This window comes from Heliconius melpomene, chromosome 12, assembly GCF_056956725.1.
Source record: "Heliconius melpomene rosina isolate 202511_hmr_F chromosome 12, ASM5695672v1, whole genome shotgun sequence".
Lineage (NCBI taxonomy): Eukaryota > Metazoa > Arthropoda > Insecta > Lepidoptera > Nymphalidae > Heliconius > Heliconius melpomene.
Genome location: NC_140400.1, coordinates 15,148,176 through 15,170,373, shown reverse-complemented (window position 1 = coordinate 15,170,373; position 22,198 = coordinate 15,148,176). Strand labels below are relative to the sequence as shown.

The 22,198-nt window shown below is 36.0% G+C and overlaps 1 protein-coding gene and 1 long non-coding RNA gene across 2 annotated transcripts in view; one reads left to right on the top strand and one right to left on the bottom strand.

Annotated features, from left to right (window-relative positions):
- LOC146534123 (uncharacterized) lies at positions 1 to 1,741 on the top strand. The gene is made up of 2 exons (XR_014878560.1): positions 1 to 547; positions 1,072 to 1,741. It is a non-coding gene; the product is annotated as an uncharacterized LOC146534123 (long non-coding RNA).
- A 384-nt stretch (positions 1,742 to 2,125) lies between these two features.
- The window catches only part of LOC146534122 (uncharacterized), a 40,601-nt gene continuing 20,528 nt past the window's right edge, over positions 2,126 to 22,198 (bottom strand). The window contains exons 6-16 of the mRNA XM_085194250.1: positions 13,406 to 13,519; positions 12,931 to 13,056; positions 11,518 to 11,646; positions 11,135 to 11,264; positions 10,486 to 10,608; positions 6,719 to 6,808; positions 6,239 to 6,362; positions 5,854 to 5,942; positions 5,119 to 5,248; positions 4,616 to 4,707; positions 2,126 to 2,379 (exon numbers count right to left, since the gene is read on the bottom strand). Coding sequence (XP_085050376.1) covers positions 2,224 to 2,379; positions 4,616 to 4,707; positions 5,119 to 5,248; positions 5,854 to 5,942; positions 6,239 to 6,362; positions 6,719 to 6,808; positions 10,486 to 10,608; positions 11,135 to 11,264; positions 11,518 to 11,646; positions 12,931 to 13,056; positions 13,406 to 13,519 — 1,303 coding nt within the window. The 3' untranslated portion in view covers positions 2,126 to 2,223. The remainder of the gene's footprint in view (positions 2,380 to 4,615; positions 4,708 to 5,118; positions 5,249 to 5,853; positions 5,943 to 6,238; positions 6,363 to 6,718; positions 6,809 to 10,485; positions 10,609 to 11,134; positions 11,265 to 11,517; positions 11,647 to 12,930; positions 13,057 to 13,405; positions 13,520 to 22,198) is intronic.

The window sequence follows — 22,198 nt, the reverse complement described above, 5'->3', positions numbered from 1 at the left end:
ATATTTCTATCGATTTATTCAATTATTATATAATTTTGAATTAAATTATATCCATTTTACAATATTAAATAATAATTAACAATGAATACAGTCAATCAGTTGTGAAAGATGTGGTCATATTACGTTTTTTACGTCATCACACACCCTGAATCATACATATACTGGTATTTAAGTATTCGCGCGTTTCGAAGACATCAGTATTCAACCGGTCGGTGCACAAATAAGACCATTTTCCTTATATCCTTATACATTAAATACATGTATTTGACCGTATTCGAACACAAGTCACGCATCTAAGTTACTAAGTGGTTCTCAAATAAAATCGCTGTTAATCATCTCTTTCAATTTCACAATCATGAAGGCTGTGAAGTGTTTCATTGTACTCTGTATCCTGACCATCGTAGTACAGAATTTTGTGGAGAGCAAGCCAGCGCATAGTGTTGGAGCAGTTCCTAGTAAAAGAAACGATGGAGGTGCTTTAACTGTCCATAAATGTGCAAAAGGCTATAGACGTCGTTTTCACCAGCGCTGTGCCCCCGAGAAGTTGGTGAGTGTAATGATTATATTCTAGTTAAATTGAGCAATTTGTAGTAGAAATAATTAGGGAACAAATTAACCATTTCTGTGATAAAAGTAATAAGTTCTGCCACTCAACACGCAATGCATCCAGAATGCGGCAGAAAGTGAGGAACTGAGTGTTTTAATTCTAGGTTCCCTCTGCCTATCCTGCTGTGTGCGGGATACAGCGTGAAGCTGAAAAAAATATATGTAAAAAAAATATTTGCAAACAAATAGTGAAAGGACAAAAACAACCACATCATTATCTTCAGAACGCAGAATTAAAAAGGAAGTATAGTTATATAGTGGTATCTAAAGCAACACTTTCTAAACAGATGTGAGAAATCTTTATATTGTTAACAAACAAACGGGGTGAGCTAAATAAAACCGTTTAAAAAGACGAGACAATGAACGATTGATGACATTCATAAATTTTATTATTTTTCTTTAAATATGGTTAGGATAAGTACATACAATATAGAAGGAATACTTATAATTTTATTTTTCTTTCAGAGGAAGGGCTAGGGGTCGAACAGAAAGAAGAAGAAGGAGCTACTGTGAGATTTACAACGTGGTATCGTCGGGCGAAGCTCCATAAAATTCTTCATACCTGAACATTTATTTATAAGAATCGTCGAATTATTTACGAATAAAAGACTGACAGGTGGAAATGGAGTGGCTTAAAGAGCTTACCAGATTACCTCATACCCTTCTATGTGTAGGATATATAAACTAAAAACAGACTAATGAGACTGCCATAGGTGATAAAGGAAGACGGAGTCTGTCACTTAATGCTGTTTGCTATTCTATTTCTATAAATATAATAACTTAACTTTATTACTTATAGTACCTTCACTTATATTAAGTGTGAAGTCACTTTTTAATTTATATTTAGTAAGTCTCAATTTTTTTTATATTTAGTGAATATTTAGTTTTTCATAGTTCCGCCACTCAACACTATATATAATGTTCCAAATTCTGGTGGAATGTGGAGGATGTAGTCTTGACATTAGGTTTACCCTGCAATATGTGGGGTATAAAGAGTAAACTCATTTCTGAGTTGTGACATTTTCTTAATTTTTTATTTAAAATAACTGTATTGTTTTTTGTGATATTAGTAATATATATATTTTGTCATGTAAGCTTGTGTTATATTAATTTATGTTTTATAATAAATGATAGTGCAGCAAAAATTATGTCTAATTTTATTATATTCTATTAGTGATACGACTCTCTAAGATAAGTTCAAGATTTTGAGCATTGAAGGTGATGTATTCTTAACTATTCTCGCAGAATTATGCAAAGAAAAACCTATATACTTTATATACTAATTAGGCTTGTTTTTATGGCCACAATTTAGACTAATCCTTCTATAGATACATTATATACAATTTTTTTTCTATCTGGTAAAATGAATCCATTTCATTAATTAATTTAAATTTTTATGATTTAATATTTCTGTCATTCAATACACAATGGCTTGAAAATAAAAAATAGATAGTCTTAAAAAATCAGCGTTTCTTAATTATCATTTAAAAAAAGTATATGAATTTGTTTAAAAAAAAAATTGATCAAACACAAACATTTATTAACACACACTTATCCTAATAAAAAAATTTTTAATTATGTTAATTAATTTATATAGACTTCTTAGTAATTTCTTTATTATACGTTATTATGTTTATCCTGGTATCTCGGGGAGGTTCTTCCTTGATGGATTCTGGCGAGGAAGCTGGGCGTGCAGTCTAGGGAAGTAGTAGGCCTCACTGGTGACGGTCCAGTTCTGCCATCCAACCAATATGTCGTCATTTCTCCTTTGCCCTGTAAAATTGTTCTTTATTTATATATTTTTATTCTTATTACGTTGTTTCTTAATATTAAAATAATGAAACCTATAGTCTATAAGTTATGTCTATCTGTCCGTTGTATCGCATGTCTCAGCCACTTTATTCCAAATCAATTAGGAATAAAAAAAAAAAAGAATGTCTGAATGAAGGCCAAATATAAATACTAAGGGGAATTTCCGATATATGAAATTGAAACTAAATGCATTATAATTGCATAATAATTCGTTTTATTTAATTTTTGGATTTTAAACTTAGTAGCAGGATACGAGAGCTTGATATTAGAAAAAAAAAACACAAAATATAGTGAGACCAATTGTTTATTTCGTTTTCTATTCTCCACCGATGACCACTAAGTCGACGATTTAGAAAATCAAAAGTTAAAATCAAAGAATTTTAAAAATTTTATTAAAAAATTAAAATATTTTTAATAAAAATTATTACCCTGTCTGTAAACCCTGTTTTATTTGGGAACTCAGCCCACGACCATATAGTTCAGTTAGAATAATGTGTCGTCATCATTATTATTGTTATTGACGCCAGGCGCAGTGGCAAAGCGTAAACCGTCGTCGACGGTTTTGGGTTCGATTCCCGCTCGAGGAATTAATTTCTCGCTCTAGTAACAAGACAAAGTGCGGCACATGACTTTCCTTCTCAAGTTTCACTTTCTCCAACTTGATTTCTCAAAAAGTGGGGAATGGAGTGTCTCAACACTTGGATTCCTCTCTTTAACCTGTTATGCGGGATACAGGTGAGGCTAAAATAATATTCTTATTGAAATATCATCTTACTTGCGGTCGATGATCTTATAAAATTCTGTTTCACTCTCGTCGACCTTCACGGCCTTGATATGATGAAGCAATCAAATTGCTTGCCGTGACTCAATAGTTACGTATTTGACAACACGAGCATGTGTTCGCTGTGGTATGACTTAGACCAATGTCTTATTTATAGTGTCATCAAATTCCCCTACAGGAATACTTATTCACTACTCACTAACCAGGTTATCAGTTTGACCTGCATGGCCACCTAAATATGTAATTAGTCGTCGTATTGATGACTTTAGTTGTAAAATGGAAAATCCTGTTTTTTTTTACTGGCATTTTGTGAAATCCTCTATAATAATGTCTAGTCTAGACCTACATACCAAATGAAATTAGATAATATTTGAGTTTGATGAACTTTGATGCCCAGTGGCGCAGGGGCACAAGCGTGTGACTAAGCACGATAAGTTGTGATTTCGATTCCCACTCGAGGAAATTAATTATGTAATATTTTTATTTCCTCGCTCTGGCAACGAGGCAAAGCGCGGTGTTGAGTTCTGCCACTCAACATACAATGCCTCCAGAATTCGGCGGAAAGCGGGGAACAGAATCGCCTTAATGGGAACAGAGTATCTAATACTCGGTTCCAAGATTCCCTCTGTTTACTTTATGCCTTTACAGCGAGACGTTATAAAAAAAATAAAAATCTAAAATCCTACCGACACGATTCTTTTAAATTTAAATGAGATTTTTACAACGCAAGTAAAAGTCCTGTTTTCATCACAGTCAATTCAGCATTTTTTAGTATCTACTCAACATTTGACTTCTGTCACTGAGAAGTTAAGATTTATTTTCAGATTATTTCAAGTAACATAAATAAATTGGACAAGTCATGTCAGGCATTCATAAAAATGCAATCCAAGGTCAATAAATGTTCAAGAACTCTCTCTGGTAAAACCCACGACAAGTGTAAGCTTGTTAAAGAATATTATAATACAGTTATAGTATCTCAGAAAGGATGATTCCCAGGGAAACAATATTATACAATATTTAGAGATAATTGTTAGTAGTTATTATTAAAATAAAAAAAATATATTCGTTTTTTTTCCAATTCATTGTAAATAAACTGAATATGACTATATAAGCGATATAACAAAGGTATTAGATGTAAGTCACGAATTAGATCTTAGATTTGGCACCACCTTGTTTAGTTTAAAAAAATCATATTGGACATACGATGGTTCTGGGTTCGATTTCCACTTAGTGAAATACAAATTCCCGGTATGCTAATTCAAAGTGAATGAAAAAACCCAATTTCATAACATTAGGTTCCGCATTCCATCAATGACGAAAAGCTGCTTGCTGTTATGAGAAAAATAACCAAAAACAACTAAAATTATGATTTAATCTTGTGACATATGCGGATTAAGCTGGCATGAGTAAACTTACCTTGACATCCACCACTCCACGTGGTGTCGTAACAAATTTCCCAGTTTTGTCTAAAGCTCGTTTTACATCCTCAGATATTTGAATTTTCATAGCTACAATGAAATACAATTAAACAGGCTTAAAATACGCAAATATAAAACAGAATGTAACAACTCTTCTCTCTGCTTAAAATTCAAAAAAGCTCTTCAATTTTAATATAACATGAAAAAAAAGTGAAAAAAAGGATGTTTTGAGGCTGATCGTGGCGCAGGTGTACAAACTATGAATGTAAACACGACAGGTTGTGGATTCGATCCTGACTCGAGGATATGAAATATTTAATATTTTCATTTCATCGCTCTGATGTTGAAGCAAAGCTCGGCTTTAAGATTCGCCATTCAACACGCAATGCCTCCAGATTTCGGCGGAAAATTCAAAAAAACATTTAGGTTCCCTCTTCCTACCCTGCTGCGTGTGGCGTACAGCTGAAGCTGGAAAAAATGAAGTCTTGTGTATTAACTTACGTTCCCCTGTGCTCTCCATACGACTCGCAGTATTTATAGTATCGCCGAAGAGGCAGTAGCGCGGCATTTTAGTACCCACGATGCCAGCAACACAAGGGCCCGTATGAATACCGCTTCGCATGCATAGCGTCTAAATAAAAAAATAAAAAAACATAGAAAATATCAAAATATTTTCTTTTTATCCTGGCGATCATATCTAGTTCTTGTTCTTATTACATACTAAGAGCGTGTGGAAAATTTAAAGCAAATCAGACGACAAGTGGGGTCTAAATAGCGATGAAATGTTTTTTTACATTGACAAATGTTTTCACGGTCCCTAGATAAATAATAGAAAATGAAAACTTAAAAATTTCTTTTTATTGCTCTTTTGAACGATTAATAAAGGTCATTTTCGATTACATATACGTTTAAGTTTCATTAAAATTATCCTTGTTAGTAGTTCTAAGGAGCAATTAAAACAATTACGATTTTTCACTTTCGATACTTGATCTAGAGATCATTGATATATTTGAGGCCATCCTGGCGCACTGAGTCAATGTTACATATGAGTAATAAAGAATAGCACTGAGTGTCTTTACACTCAGTTCCCACTGCTTTCCCTGCAATGTGCGGGATACAGCGTGAAGCTAAAAACAGGTGGCGATAGAGAGAACAGGTCAAACTAATTAAAGCATATTAAAATAAACAAGAAAAGCAAAGCAAGCTGGAACACTGAGACCAATATTACCTAAGTACCTGATCAGGACGGTGTGGCAGACGACACATTGAGGTAGCCTCAAGTAACTCCAGAGCCATGCTTGCTATTTCCGTTGCGTGCTTATTTCCTTCAATGTTATAATTTTACTGTTATTTATTAATTTCTTAGATCTTCTGATTATAATTAAATTAATGCAAAAGTAAAAAAAATGACGACGAAGTAGAAGACGAACCGCAGTGTTGAGTTCCGCCTCTTTACACGCATTGCAAGCTTAATACTGTGCTTTTTTGACTTAATGTCTTAAAAATTGTGACATTAAGGCAGTCGTGTGTGAGGAATGGAGTGTCTAAAGACTAGGTTCCCTATGCCTAATATAAGAGTAACACCAACTCGTATATCATAATTTGAAACCCAAATACATACCATTCCTAACGGGAAGACCTGATGCCACCATATAAGAGTCTCCAATTGTCTCGATCTTATACACATCATAGCATTCAATCCTTTCATCAAACAGCTTGTATACTGAATTCAAAAAACTGATTACCTAGAAAGGAAAAAAAATATATTATTTTTATTGAAATTAATTGTGTTGTTAATAGTTAATATATGGCCACAAAGCGGAGCTCAACTCTACTCTGTACCCCACATATACAGGTAGGCAAAGGGAACCTAAGTTAAGACGCCCCGTTTACCACTTTCTGCCTGTCTTTTTACTAGAGCGAAAAAATGAAAATATGTATTCATAAAAATCCGTTGCGTTTAGTTACGCGCGCCATGACGACCTCAAAGTGACTTCTTTTCACTACCCATTTTCTCTTCCGATTACCGATCCTCTTTCAATAAGATTAAGGTAGTATCTAGTTATACAAGTAACATGACAATTATATGTTTTTAGCTTACCTGGTAAGGTGTTGAAACCGCGGCTATGGCTGTAAATCCGACGATATCGCTGAAATACACAGTCACAGACGCAAAAAACTCAGCTGGAACCTGAAATATATAATTAAATATATGAAAAGATCAGAGGTTGTCATGGCACAGTATTTAATTATAAAGGTGGTGGTTGCAGGTTCTATTGTGACTCAGGGGAACAAATTATTTCAATTAGCTCGCTCTGGTAGCAAAACAACACAACAACACACAATAATTGAGCGGAGAGTTAAGAACGGGATGTTTTTTAAAACAAAGTTCCTCTACCTACTCTATTATATGCAGCACACAGATATGTGAAGAGATAAAAAAGGTTAGGAGTTTTCGGTGATACTATTTTTTTAACTGTATTTTACACATATAAGGGTAGGCAAAGGGAGCCCGGAAACCCAATGCTATGGCACTCCATTCCCATTAAGATAGTTCAGAATTCCGTCAAATTCTTGAGGCATTTCGTGTTGAGAGGCGGAATTTAACGCAGCTCTTTTGCCTCGTACCAGAGCGATTCTTTGTCTCTGAGCGGGAATCCAACTCGGTTTACAGTCACATGCTGCGCTACAACGGTCTCGAATAAATAAATAATGATAAAAATTATCGGAAATTTTAAGACGAAAAAACACAAGTAAGTACGTTTATAAAAATAGATACAAATTATTTATTTCTAGTTTTCTAATTTATTCCAATTTTTATCTATTTAAAGATATTGAATGTTGATACACTCAAATTGGGAAACACCTGTATTTGAATGTGAACATTGGGATTACCCGACTATACAATGATAAATTAAGTTAGGAATGTTTTTTTTTAATTCATTTACATATTACATAAGGAAAAACTCTACGCATAAAATATAATTGCATCACCAGAATGCCATTATAGCCAGTATGCCATATTAATGTATTAGAATGAGGCGACTATGACGTAGGGTGTCTGAATAAAAAGTGATAGTTGTGGGTTCGATGTCCGTTCAGGGGAATTATATTTATCCTAATTCCTTCACTCTAATAGACAAAGTGCGGCGTTGAGTTCCGCCACTCAATACTTAATGTTTTAAAAGTTGGGCGGAAAGTGGGGACGAAACTTAACACTGGCTTCACACTTACACTGTATCCCAGAATATCCCAGTGAAAATAAAACCAAAACCATCGCGTGACTCTTTTCAACTGTGCCAAAAAAGTCTCAAAAAACATATTAAAATAATCATCATTTAATAATTACGTCGTAGCTGGAAGAGAACTTTTGATTAAACTTGTTTATTAAAGTCCACTTCAAAGTTCGTAAAAAAATTAATGAAAATCTAAATAATTCCTGGGAAAAAGAAAAAAGTTTAATTAAAACATGAGCTTGGTTTCTTCTTATGTCATAATTACTTTACTAGTATAATATACGATGTAAAAAAAAGCTCTGTGGTTTTTCCCGCATAAGTAGAGTAACAGTAGCGTAGTTAGCGTATTCTGTTTTTAACTTTCTAATTCTCGAGACATTCTAGAGTGGAAAATCATGATGAATCATGAAAATAATAGTATTTATTCCCCAAATGGGGATTGAACCCACGACCACTGTGTACAGACACTGTCACGACGGCTGCAGTGATTGTACTTATGGGTACATACATACTTGGCACATCTAAAAAAATTTTAAAATATTTTTATTCTCATTAAGAAAAAATATTTTAATGTCTATTTTTACGAAAACTATATTTATCGAAAACAAATGCTCGTATCTTATAATTACGGACGGGCAGATGGACAACAAAGTTTTCCTGGTAAAGATTCCGTTTTTTTCTTTCGAATTACGGAATCTTAAAACATAGGAATTTCATAAACAAAGAAGCCAAATATCTTTTTATACTGGCATGATACAGAAATGCAAAAACAAGAATGTGGCTCATCTGGAATCAAACAAATACAATACTTACTCTACTGTAGTTTTCCTTGTAGTTTTTATACGATAGTATGACGAGAAGAACGACGGCGACGTTTAATTGATTAAATCATATTTTGTACTACGAACTCTTAAGTTTGTAATGCAATTATTTTTTATTAGACGATAATAAATTCCAATCTCTATAAATAATGTAGCCTCAAAGCGTTTCGTTTATATGTTTGGAATTTCCACCAGGTACGGATGGCGTGAAGCTGTGTTCCTAGAGGTTCTATCATAAAAAAGGGCCAGGGCTATTAAGTTGTGCAAATGCAGTGCACACTCACCGAAATGTATACGGTAAAAACAGACAACGAGGCACAGGCAACCCTACGCCGGTGGCACCTAAGGTATAATTCATTAAAAAAGTCAGCTTCACGCTGTGCAGGGAGTCTAGTGTTACGACACTCCGCTCCCCACTTTCCGTCAAATTTTGTAGGATTTGCGCGCGTTTCCTCCACACCAGAGCGGAGAGATTAAAAATATTAAATATTTAATTTCTTAGAGAGGAGATCGAACCCACACCCTGTCACTTTTACCACTGCGCCACAACTAGATTCGTATTATGAATAAAACTTATTTCCAATATATTGTTGTCATACAATATGATAGTTATGTAGGTACAAGTGATTCATAAGAAATGGTGTGTCCCAGGGAAAACCCATAGTAATATTGTTTTAATACATTGCGGTAAATTGAATGAATCTTTATAATATAAAGGCAAATGACATTTTAAGGTCAACTACTTAGTTTAGTCGTTACTGTGTCAGACGGAATCAAAAGGTCAAAGTATGAATTTCAAGTAAATTATGGACTTTCTTGTTATATAAACAAATCGTCTAAGTATTAGGTATACGAGTATTTTAAAATTTTCCCTGGTTGTCCCTTTAAGTTGGATTCGAACTCACAAACAGAAGAAACAGAAAAGTGCTTGTGCTCGAATTTGGACGGAAAATGGAATACGGAGAGACTTGATGTTAAATTCTTCCTATCTATCCTGCTATACAATATAAAAGATAAAGCATTTAAATAGAATTTGAAAAGTCGTATAATTTTTAATATTATTTTGTTATAATTTAAAAAATATATAATAAACATATCAAAAATTTACACCACTTGCTAAGACACGAAAAAACGATCACGAATGAAAATTATAAATGAATGAACCATTTAATGAATGGGCAATGGGTACTAATAATACAGTCCAAATTTCTATTTATGTAAGTATATAAATTATTAATTAACTATGAAATCCCAGTATATAAATAGATTTATTATTATTCACGGGTTTCCCCAAACCGGTTCAACAACTGGTTTGACTTTCAGAAAACAGGAAGTTATGCGTAACATGTAATCTATATGACTGAGGTAAGACGCACGCACAGCCGTAACCGCTGTGCGTAGAAACGTGAAATTTGGACAGATGTTTACTTTTGTAATCTGGACATCCACTAAGAAGGGATTTTGAAAAATTTTAACCCTAAAAGGTTGAAATAAGGGTTGAAAGTTTGTATGGAAAAACATTTAAATCGGCACCGATTTTTATAAAATTTGATTATATTTAATATATTTCCATTTCCTCGCTCTGGTAAACGAAAACCCTTGAGTTGTGTCACTCAATATGTAAAATATGACGTTTCTGGAAAATCGGCGGAAACTAGAGAGCGGAATGTTTTAACCCTAGATTCTTTCTACCTATCATACTATGCAGGAAAAAACAAACAAAATAAAAACACGGTTTTTTTGACCACGTAATACGCAAAATTATATAAGTGGACAAAGGTAGAGTTTGCAGAAACAAAAAATACATTTACCTGCTGCGTTTGCTTCAATTGTTTTGCCACTGTAGTCGGTAGCATTTGATACAGCAGGGAATCACTCATCTCCTTCTCATACTCCAGCTCTCTCGCTTTTTCCGAAAGATTTCTGGCATAAACCTACAAATAAATATTTAAATTTGACAATTTTATTAAGCTATTGAACCGATTTTTTTTAAAGTAACAAAAAATGTAGGTTTTTGGTATTGTTTTTTTAATTATTCATTTGGGATTTCCTCTAATGTCACTGATTACTTATAATCTAAAAAATGACTAAAAAAGGGAGGATAACATTGTAGGAAAATTGAAATTTAAAATTAATGTTTCCTCAAAACAATACCACGATATAAATGACATATCATTTTTTTATATATTTGAAGTAATCTCAATATAAATGTAATCTAAATCTAAATGGAAATTAGAAAGATTTTTTATTTTACTAAGACCACCACTCAGGGTGCTACTCTCATTATGTGGCTCTGATAATTTTTATATCTTTTGTTTTCAAACTGTGTTAAGCTTAACAATGTAATACGCAAACGAACGCAGTGGAGAACAGAGTGTCTTGACACTAGTTTCATTCCGCCTATTCTGCTTATAAGGGAGTTATTGAGAATAGAAAAAAGAATTAAAAAAAAAACCTTACCTGTATAGTGTTCACGGCGTTTCGAACCAGTGCTATTATGATAGGAGATACAACGCACACTAGAATCAGAATGCCAGCGCAAATCGCTTCACTTCTGCGAGCGTCTCTCAAACTCTCGTTCACTCCCTCTCTAAGAACAAAAGAGAAGATAAAAAATATTTTATTAACTTATTCATTGACTTATGATATATTCTTGAAGGAAATATATATTTCAGTAATTACTATAATAAAATTCTCGTCCACTATGTACCTGTAGGATAGCAGGGTAAACAAATGAAACCTAGTGATTTTTATTTCTTTATTATTTGTGTGTAGTTTACGCAACAGGCTTAGATTATAATATGTATGTATGTATGTCCGTTCCTTCGTTATGTTTTACATACCTAATATATTCTCTAAGTTGTTGTTGAACGGCCCTCAATTTATCAAGTAGAGTTGCGGCCTGATCGAAATATTCTATAGCTTCAGAAACGCTACCTTTTTTCAGCTTGTTATCCACTATTTGTTGATTTCTGGAAAAAAATAAAATTTATATATTTCAAAATAATAAGCGGGAAAATCTTACTTTAATTCATTCCGTAGTTTTACTTTCTGTTTATTTATGTCTTTTTGCTTTCTCTGGTAACAACATAACAACGCGGCGTTAAGTTTCGTCACTCATCACGGAATGTCCCGAAAATTCGGCGATGCATGGGACACGGAGTGTCCTTACACTCTCTTTCGGTTCCCTCTGCCTACCCTGATATATGAGGGATACATCGTGAAGGAAATCTTAGCTAGTATATTAAGTTTGTTCGAAATTATAGTTGGTTCATAATAAACACTAGACAAAAGCTGACGCTTCGTGAGAAACGGGTCCTTATCAATGCGGTAAATTGTAATAACAATTTTATTCATTCTTCTATATAAGGAAATTATAACCAGTTCTAATAATTGATTACTTTTGTACTTAAACTTTATTTAATTATTTTTTTAATAGTTTAGCACTGTATCCCGCACATAGCGGGGTAGGCAGAGGGAACGGGAAAACATCCATTGAGATGCTTGGCTTATGTTATGAACAGAATAATCCTAGTTTAATTTTTATAAAATATAGATTTCTGAAAGATTTACTTTTATTTATATTAATTTTTACTATTTATCAAATATTTTATTAATTTATACGTCGCGTTATGTACCTATACGGCATATAGCGTGCCGCTAATGTTAATTGTGTAAATCATAAATGTTATACTGGAAATGTATGTCCGAGTCAAACCAGTCGTTCAACCAGATGGGGAAACCTCCGTATTATATGTGTATATTAAACATATATTATGTAAAACTGGTATTATGACGTGTAAATTCCACATTAACGCTATATTTGTACATTTTATTGATTTATGTTTATAGCCATGTTCACAACTTTTTGTTTACGTCACATTCTTTGAGGGCTTTTAGTAATTAATTATCTTCCAACTGTATATACAATTTTAGCTATATATTTATATTTAGTTATTTCACGAGCCCGTCGTGGCAACAGTTGTGGGTTCGATTCCCACTCGAGTAAATAAATTATTTAATATTTTCATATCCTCTCTCTGGCAATGAGGTAAAGCGCAGTGTTGAATTCCGCCACTCAATTGAGTGTGTTTTAATAGGGAACGGGGTGTCTTAAAGTGTTAAGACAGAGGAACCAGGGAACCCCACTGAGTTCCCAGGTTTTCCTCCAATTTTTTAAACTACGTGTTGAGTGATGGAATAATAGTAATCTATAAACTTGGTTATAAAAAAATATAATGTCTGAGACTACTTACTTTTTCTCTAAGACCTGGTATTCTGGACTATCTTCTTTGATGTCCATATGCAGGGGAATCAATGATGGGACTAAATTAAGAGTGTTGTCGAGAAGATCTCTTCCCAGGACCATGTGGGTTATGTATCTAGAACAGTTTGTATGTGAAAGTAGGAACTTTACAAATAATAAAAATACTGAGTATTTAGTACCACAGTTTTCTTATTTGTTTTTTTGTTTTTTTTTTATAGTTTTTTTCACAAAATAGCAAAAAGGAATGTGTGTGTGTGAATTGGATGCGCACTATTTTCTAATTATCTTACAATTTAATAGTTAAATGGTAAATATTATATTAAGCTTCAAATGGATAATTGTAATTATGTTTACTGAACTAATTTCAAGTTTAAAAACGTGAATTTGATAAGTCAAAGCTTAAATTTATTAAAATTAATTCTAATTCTAAAAATTTATTCTAAAACCTATAAATAATATCTTACTTTTCGTGTGCCTTAGGTGATAAGTATCCACGGGCGAAGTAATTGATCCCCAATACAGAAGCTATGCCTTTACATTCTATACTTCTTAATAGATTTTTAAAACCCACCAAATATCTGAAATAATATTTAAGTAATTATTTAACTTTTAACATCAGTACAGTAAACGCGATTGGTTCGATTCCTTGTCAGGAGAAGACCAAGTGTTTGATCGGGTCCAATGTTCCTTAGTTTCAGCTTCACGCTGTATCACGCTGCATATAGCAGAGTAATCAGAGGGAATCTAGTGTTGAGACACTATGTTCTCCACTTTCTATATTGAATGGCAGATGGAATAGGGAAACGAAAATAGTGTTAATATAATTAATTGTTCCCACTAGTGGAAATCGAAACCACAATCACCATTTACAGTTAAAGGCTGTCCTAGATCACCACAACCGCCTCATCCTATAAGATGAATGTACCTGTACCGGACGGACGGAACTCAAGTGAATGAGCCGCTGACGCCCTGCACACTATAGGTTCCAGATCATGGGAACACGGAGTATGCTGAGACCCCAAGACGTTCTTGTGAGTCGTTCTTGTGAGACGTTCTTGTGAGTCGTTCTTGTGAGACGTTCTTGGGAGTCCTTCTTGTGAGACGTTCTTGTGAGTCCTTCTTGTGAGACGTTCTTGCGAGACGTTCTTGCTATACATTGAAACAAGATACTGAAACAGGATGTTGAAACAGGATATTGAAACAAGATGTTGATCACTGTATAACGGTCGGTGACTGTCGGCTCTATTCGTGTCTTGTTCCGATTCTATCTTCTTCCTGTTGTGCTCACCGTTGATTGCCGACTGTCTCTGTCTCGCCCGACGCGCACCTCCGTTGCGCGGAGCTAAACGGTAACGAGAGCCGCGAGCCACCGAGCCGTTTTATCTTTATTTACAACAATATTTTTACTATGATTATCACACATTTACATTTATATTTTAATAACTAAAAATCGGATGTTTTTACAATTTATACATATTAAAAGAACATAAAAATATCTATCTATCTATGTATAAAACATTATACTATTTAAGTATTATCTATTATTAAATTACGAAAAATGCTGTTACGATGACGAATTTTACATGAGTTTTTACAATGAAAATTCTCTCTAAAATTAATTACACACATTAGGAATATACAAATCTGTTATTTTGTTACAGAAAACTATGACAAACAATAATTAATAATAAAATTTACTATACGGAAGTTACTATTATATAAAAAGCGATTAATGCGGCAAATCATAGTACAACTATACAAATAAGATATAAAGTCGAAAATTATTATCTAAAACGGAACCCAAATCTATTTATATTTATTATTTAATGTAATTACTTATTTACAAAGGAAAAAACACTATTAATTTAGAAAAGACACTAATAATAACATTCAAAATTACGAGAGTGGTATGACGTCACTTTTTGCCAAACTAAACAGTCTCTAACATGTTGTGACGAGTTCACAGCCGATGATGCGCGTCGGTTGTCGCGAACATTTCTCCCGCCGTGCAGAATCAGGTCTCGATGTGATGCTGCATCTTTCCCGCGGTGAGCGACGACGTCTTCTTACTTTGGAAGCGGAACGAGTTTTTTGGTTGGCCTTTTCAGAAGACCACCCTTAGTGCGTACTTCAACTATTCGCACTTGTCCATCTGCACCTGGATATACTTTTTCTATGCGTCCTCTTGGCCACGTATTTCTTGGAAGTTGTGAGTCGGCTATAAGTACCGGGTCACCTATTTCATAAGTAGGGCCTCGACCATGAGGCTCCCGCCGGTGTTGAAGTTCAGGGAGATATTCGCGAACCCAGCGTCTCCAAAACATGTCCGCTAATATCTGTGAGCGTCTCCACTGCTTTTTGCTATCCAATCTTTAGCGAATATCGCGGTGCATGGTGAACTCGCAGCTCCAAATATAAGCGACGTCATGCGATATTCTTCAGGAGTTCCCTCCCGCCGGTGTCCTCTCCACAGGTAGCGAAGGGCATCCCTATCTTGAGGTCTTACTTTGACTTGCATAAACATTTCGGCTATGTCGGCTGATACAGCGAAAGCATGACGGCGAAATCTCATCATGACTCCAGGAAGCGATTGAAGAAGGTCTGGTCCAGTCAAGAGGAAATCGTTTAGTGACATACCTTTGGTTTTAGCAGCGGCGTCGTGAACAATGCGAAGCTTCTCTGGTTTAGCCGGGTTTTGCACGTCGAAGTGTGGCAGGTACCATGTTCTGCCTGGAGAGATACTTTTAGGTGCCACCTCAGCGTAGCCCTTCTGGACGAGTGATTCCATTTGTTCGGTGTATCTCCTTTTCAGTTCAGGATCACGATCAATTTTTCTCTCTATTGATATGAGCCTCTTCAGCGCCGACTCATAATTATTAACCATGATGCTGTTCTCTGATTTCCATAAAAGTGTGGTTTCAACATGCCCATCTTGTAAACGGTGTGTGTGTTTCTTCAAAATGTTTTCAGCCTTTATTTCTGGATCAGAGTCTGGCCGACGCGGATTAATGATAAGAGATTCCAAGGCAAAGTAATCTCTCAGTTGTTCATCCATTCTATCTTCAATAGCAGTAACTTGATTGACGAAATGGATTTTCTGACCCAATGTCCTATTGTGCGCACCATGTAGCACCCACCCGAGCGACGTGAGTGAAGCGATTGGTTGGTTCTTCGGTCCTATACGGACATCTTCGGCGAGTAGTAAATTCCAATTGTCTTGACCAATTAGAATTTTAGGCGTGGCTGAGTCGTAGGTGAGCTGGTTCTTCAAATCTATTAGATGATCGCAGGCAGCTAAGTCTTCTTCACGAATTGTTTGCGGGGAAAGATTAAGATGCGGAACGGTACGAGCTGTAAAGCTAATCTTCTTTTTCTGTGAATTAGCAAGTGTCACGGTAACACGCCTTGATCCCGGCGTTTCAATAACTATATCCCCGATTGCTTCCATCTTTAAAGGATCCAGCCGTCCCTCAGCACCGACTTCCTTTGCCAAAGCTTCATCTATGAGAGATACAGTTGATCCGTCGTCTAATAGAGCGTATGCGGAGGTTTCTCCCGCCGGTCCATGAACTCTGACTGGTATGATTTTAAGATAAGCATGCGCCTTTGACGGTACCCATGCGTTGGCCACGGTTTCCTTTTCTTCTTGTTGATTTCGAATTTCTGATTTCTCCTTTTTATCATAGTGTAGTAATCGATGATGAGTACCGATGCATCCCTTAATATTGCACTTCTGTGGTTTACAGGAATGTCCTGATTGTCGGAACCGCAGGCATCTGAAGCACAGTCGGTGTTCTTTGGCGAGTTCCCATCTTTTATCTGAGTTGGCATCTTGAAATTTCTTGCAGCTAATACTGTGATGACCTTCTTTGTTACAAATTTTGCACGTACTTTTCACCATTCCATGAAATCTATTAGTTTTCCTTTCTTCGGTAGTATTGTGCGTTCTATGTATCACACGACGAGTAGGCTCTGAGTGCGGGATCTCTGTTGAATAAGGTGTGCGACATGCTGCTTGTTTGGTGAGAAACTCGCTGAAGTGCGTCAGGTCTGGTTTGAATATAGATGCTTGTTCCTCGTACCACCTGGTACATAACGACGATGGTAGCTTTTCACGAAGGGCCCTCGTTATATCTGGCGCAGTGATAAAGTTGTGTAAATCGAGGGCGCGAAACAGATTGACACTGCTTCTTACCTTACTGGCGAATGCATGTATCTCCTTTGGATTGTCAGCACAACGAGGTAGAGATCGAAGCTTGTCATATTCACTATATGCGATTGCATCTGGACGACCGAAATTCATTTCAAGCTCTTCTATGATGGCATCCGGTTTTGAATGAGCTATGAGTTGTGTGTCGACGACTTCCAATGCTTTTCCAGTTAGGCTTCTTCGAATTCTGGCTGTATTTTCAACTTCATTGAAGTATCCCTTAGTGTTTTCATATATGGCCCTGTATGATAGCCATTCATTTAACACTCCACTATATGTAGGAAGATCCATGATGACTTTGGACGCGACGGGAAAATTGTATGACGATGATGGAGGTAACATTGTAGGTTTAGGTACCTCTGTTTTCATACACAACGATGTAGGAGCGGTTTCGGCTTTTTCGCATCTTTTCTTCAAATTTTCTATTTCCTTTTTTAGCTCCTCTATTTCCTTTGTTGAATCTCTCTGTATTGCTTGTTGATTTTCGGAATTGTTGCCGATATTCGGATGTTGAGGCATTCTATAGCATGACGGCACTGGATGTGGTTGCCTCGGAACATCTGCACATGGTGTAAGTGATTTTTGTACGATTTGTGCATTATCTTCAATCCAGGAGCTAACGTAGTCGGTTTTCGATATATTATCTTCCTGGGATTCTGAACTATCTGATTCAGCATCTTCCAGAGCTATTTGCGCGAGTTCAAGCTTGATGCGAAGTATTTCTTCACGAGCATTTCTTGCTCTACGTCTGGATTTCGTAGACTTCTTCGAGTTTGCACGTTTCGAAGTTGTCGACTTTATTTGTGTGCCTTCAAATTGTTCCTCCTTGTTAATTGAAATAATTCTTGAGTCTTCCTTTTCGTCACTTGGTACTATTAAGTTCTTTTCTATTTCGGAATCCTCTTGTGTATTCGTAGGCGGGTGTGTCACCTCTGTGTGACTAGATGAAGGGTCGGCTTCATATCTCAATCCCTCGGATCGACCTCTTGATCTTGTGATAGGCATCTTAGTAAAAACCTACGATAATTGGTAAAACTCACCAAGACGAAACGATAATACTCGAAGGCGGATGCACGAAGATTCTCGGAGACGAACGACGACACACGAAGGCGGAAGCACGAAGATTCTCGGAGACGAACGACGACACACGAAGGCGGATGTCGGAGGATGATGCACGAACACTCACGAAGACTTACGATAATACTCGAAGGCGGATGCACGAACACTCACGACGTGACTTACGGCGCGATAGATGTCAGCGCAGTAGCGAGCACGACAGTCAATGCGGACGCCAACGGAGGCGGCGGAGAGCGCAGCGGAGAGCGCTATGTGACGGAGAACACTGCGCGACGGAGAGCACTGCGCGATGTAGTACGATAATACTCGAAGGCGGATGCACGAAGGTTCTCGAACACTCACGATAACACTCGAAGGCGGATGTCAGAGGCTGATGCACGAACACTCACGAAGACTCACGATAACACTCGAAGGCGGATGTCAGAGGCTGATGCACGAACACTCACGAAGACTACAGGCGAGTAAGGCGACTTCAGCACAGTTGCGAGCGCGACAGTCAATACGGAATATACTGCGCGATGGAGCACGGCGCGACGGAGAGCACTACGCGATGGAGCACTTACGAAGACTCACGAAGGCGGATGCACAAAACACTCACGACGTGACGGGATATGTGACGTCAGCGCAGTTGCGAGCGCGACAGTCGATACGGATGCGAAACGCGACGGCGAATGCGTTTGCGAGCGCGACGGAAAACACTGCGCGATAGAGTACTGCGCGACGGAGCACTTGCGCGACGGAGCACTGCGATAACTTGCACGATGACGGATGATGCTTCAGCTTCGGTGAGGAGTCCCCAGATCCGGCTCGAAGGACCAGCACGTTGTACCGGACGGACGGAACTCAAGTGAATGAGCCGCTGACGCCCTGCACACTATAGGTTCCAGATCATGGGAACACGGAGTATGCTGAGACCCCAAGACGTTCTTGTGAGTCGTTCTTGTGAGACGTTCTTGTGAGTCGTTCTTGTGAGACGTTCTTGGGAGTCCTTCTTGTGAGACGTTCTTGTGAGTCCTTCTTGTGAGACGTTCTTGCGAGACGTTCTTGCTATACATTGAAACAAGATACTGAAACAGGATGTTGAAACAGGATATTGAAACAAGATGTTGATCACTGTATAACGGTCGGTGACTGTCGGCTCTATTCGTGTCTTGTTCCGATTCTATCTTCTTCCTGTTGTGCTCACCGTTGATTGCCGACTGTCTCTGTCTCGCCCGACGCGCACCTCCGTTGCGCGGAGCTAAACGGTAACGAGAGCCGCGAGCCACCGAGCCGTTTTATCTTTATTTACAACAATATTTTTACTATGATTATCACACATTTACATTTATATTTTAATAACTAAAAATCGGATGTTTTTACAATTTATACATATTAAAAGAACATAAAAATATCTATCTATCTATGTATAAAACATTATACTATTTAAGTATTATCTATTATTAAATTACGAAAAATGCTGTTACGATGACGAATTTTACATGAGTTTTTACAATGAAAATTCTCTCTAAAATTAATTACACACATTAGGAATATACAAATCTGTTATTTTGTTACAGAAAACTATGACAAACAATAATTAATAATAAAATTTACTATACGGAAGTTACTATTATATAAAAAGCGATTAATGCGGCAAATCATAGTACAACTATACAAATAAGATATAAAGTCGAAAATTATTATCTAAAACGGAACCCAAATCTATTTATATTTATTATTTAATGTAATTACTTATTTACAAAGGAAAAAACACTATTAATTTAGAAAAGACACTAATAATAACATTCAAAATTACGAGAGTGGTATGACGTCACTTTTTGCCAAACTAAACAGTCTCTAACATGTTGTGACGAGTTCACAGCCGATGATGCGCGTCGGTTGTCGCGAACAGTACCGATTTTGATATAACTCAATTAAAGTGTCAAATCATTATATTTATGTACAATTTATGATTCACTCCCAATTTCCAGACTAGACTGAGTGACTAAAGAATTGTAAAACATATTTTAATTAAATCAATGGTGTGTCTCACCATCTGTTAATTGAAATGTAGATGTGAATTACAAGGCGCTACCATGATTCAAGTTTGTTGCTATGAACTCAATTGTAAGGGTCACCAGTTCGAATCGATTAATGAAATATAAGTTTTATTGTTAATTGTCACAAAGTAGATAAACAAGTACTAAAATTAAAACTTAGATTATTTCGAGGCATGTTGAGTGGTGGAACTCAACGCCGTGATTTGCCTAAATGGAGGACACACAAACACATAGCGAGGGATTGAGGATATTTAATATAATTTCTTTTCTTCAAGTGGGAATCGAATCCACAACCTGTCGGGTTTGTAGTTGCACGCTTGTGCCCCTACGCCACGACTGGCCTCACTTTATGGGAATTTTCTCTTTATGGGAAATTTCCTTATGAATGAAGTTTTTTGTTATCATTAATATTTGTTATCGTTATCATTAATAAAGTACATTAGGTAATAAAACGATAAGCAAGTATTAGTAAGGTTAGTATGGCGCACGCGATGTCTTCGAACAGCTAAGTAATTGAGTGGAAACGAAGTGGGTTTTGATATCATGATAGTGAAAATAGCTTCATGCTATATCCCACATATAGCAGGATAACAGCCCCATGAAGAAAAAACAACAGAAATAACTATAACTGTATGTATTCAATTAATAATATATTTGTTTTATTATTTATTTTAATACTTTATTACACCATAATTGATATTAATTAACTAAAACACAAAATTTAATTAATGGAGTGTCCTAACACTACGTTTTCTATGCATATATCACTATGCGGAGCATTATAGCATTCTTGATGCACTTGTAATTAAGGTTTTAACACTAGGTAATGTCGCCCTACCCTATTACACATATAAGGAAAATGTATGGAGCTAAAAAAACCTATGATCTATGAGGTTACTCCGACCGAAGAACCACGCATCTAATTAACAAATGATTAATATCTAAAAAATAATAATACCAAATTTGATCGTTACCGCGACAGTTGCGGGTTCGATTTACTTTCGGGGGATAAATTATTTACATTTTCTTGTGCGCAACACTCAACACGAGATATTTCAAAAATTGAGCGAAAACTGAAAAACGGAGAGTCTTAGCACTAGGTTCTCTTTGCCTGTCCTGCTGTGTGCGTACAGAGAATTCCATAATAATATGAGATATAAGTACCAAGTAAAAAGGAATATTAATAAATATTTATATGCAGTGTCATTGGAATTACGAGTGTTTAACACGTAACACTATACAATTACATCACTAAAATGTAATAGTGTCATATAATTATAATTATCCTTGAGCCAACGTACTCAAAAACATTTAGAAAAACCTCACAGAATATCTATTCATATATATGCAAATTACGGATATACCATCTACACCGTAACGTCACTATAAGTATTTCCATATCAGAATCATATTTAAATTCAAGTAATAGATTTATCCCACGAATAGCAGGGCGGAGTGTTAAGACACTTCGTTTTCGCGATTATATATGTATTGTTTTCTTACTAGAAACTAGAGCGATGGAATGAAATTAATGTAATCCCTCGAGTGGGAATAGAATTCACTCCATCCAATCGCCGTGTTTACAAACAATGAGCTGTATGTATGTGTTCATTATGTAATGTGATAATAGGATGATTGGACTTATCTATTTGTCCTCATATATTTCAATGGTTTCTGAGATAAGAAAGAAACACGCTGTGGTTGTGGGTTCTGTTCTCAGTTCAGTAATAAATAAATATATTTCAATACTTTGGTGAGAGCTCAAAGCACGGTTAGGCGTCTGGTTGTGCCTATATACACGAAATATCTTTATATAAGACGAATAGAGAAAGAGATGAACAAAAGATGCCTAGTGATAAATCACTCCGTGTCCTAATATTAATACAAAATTGATCAATATTTTTTACTTTATGATATATAACTTGGAT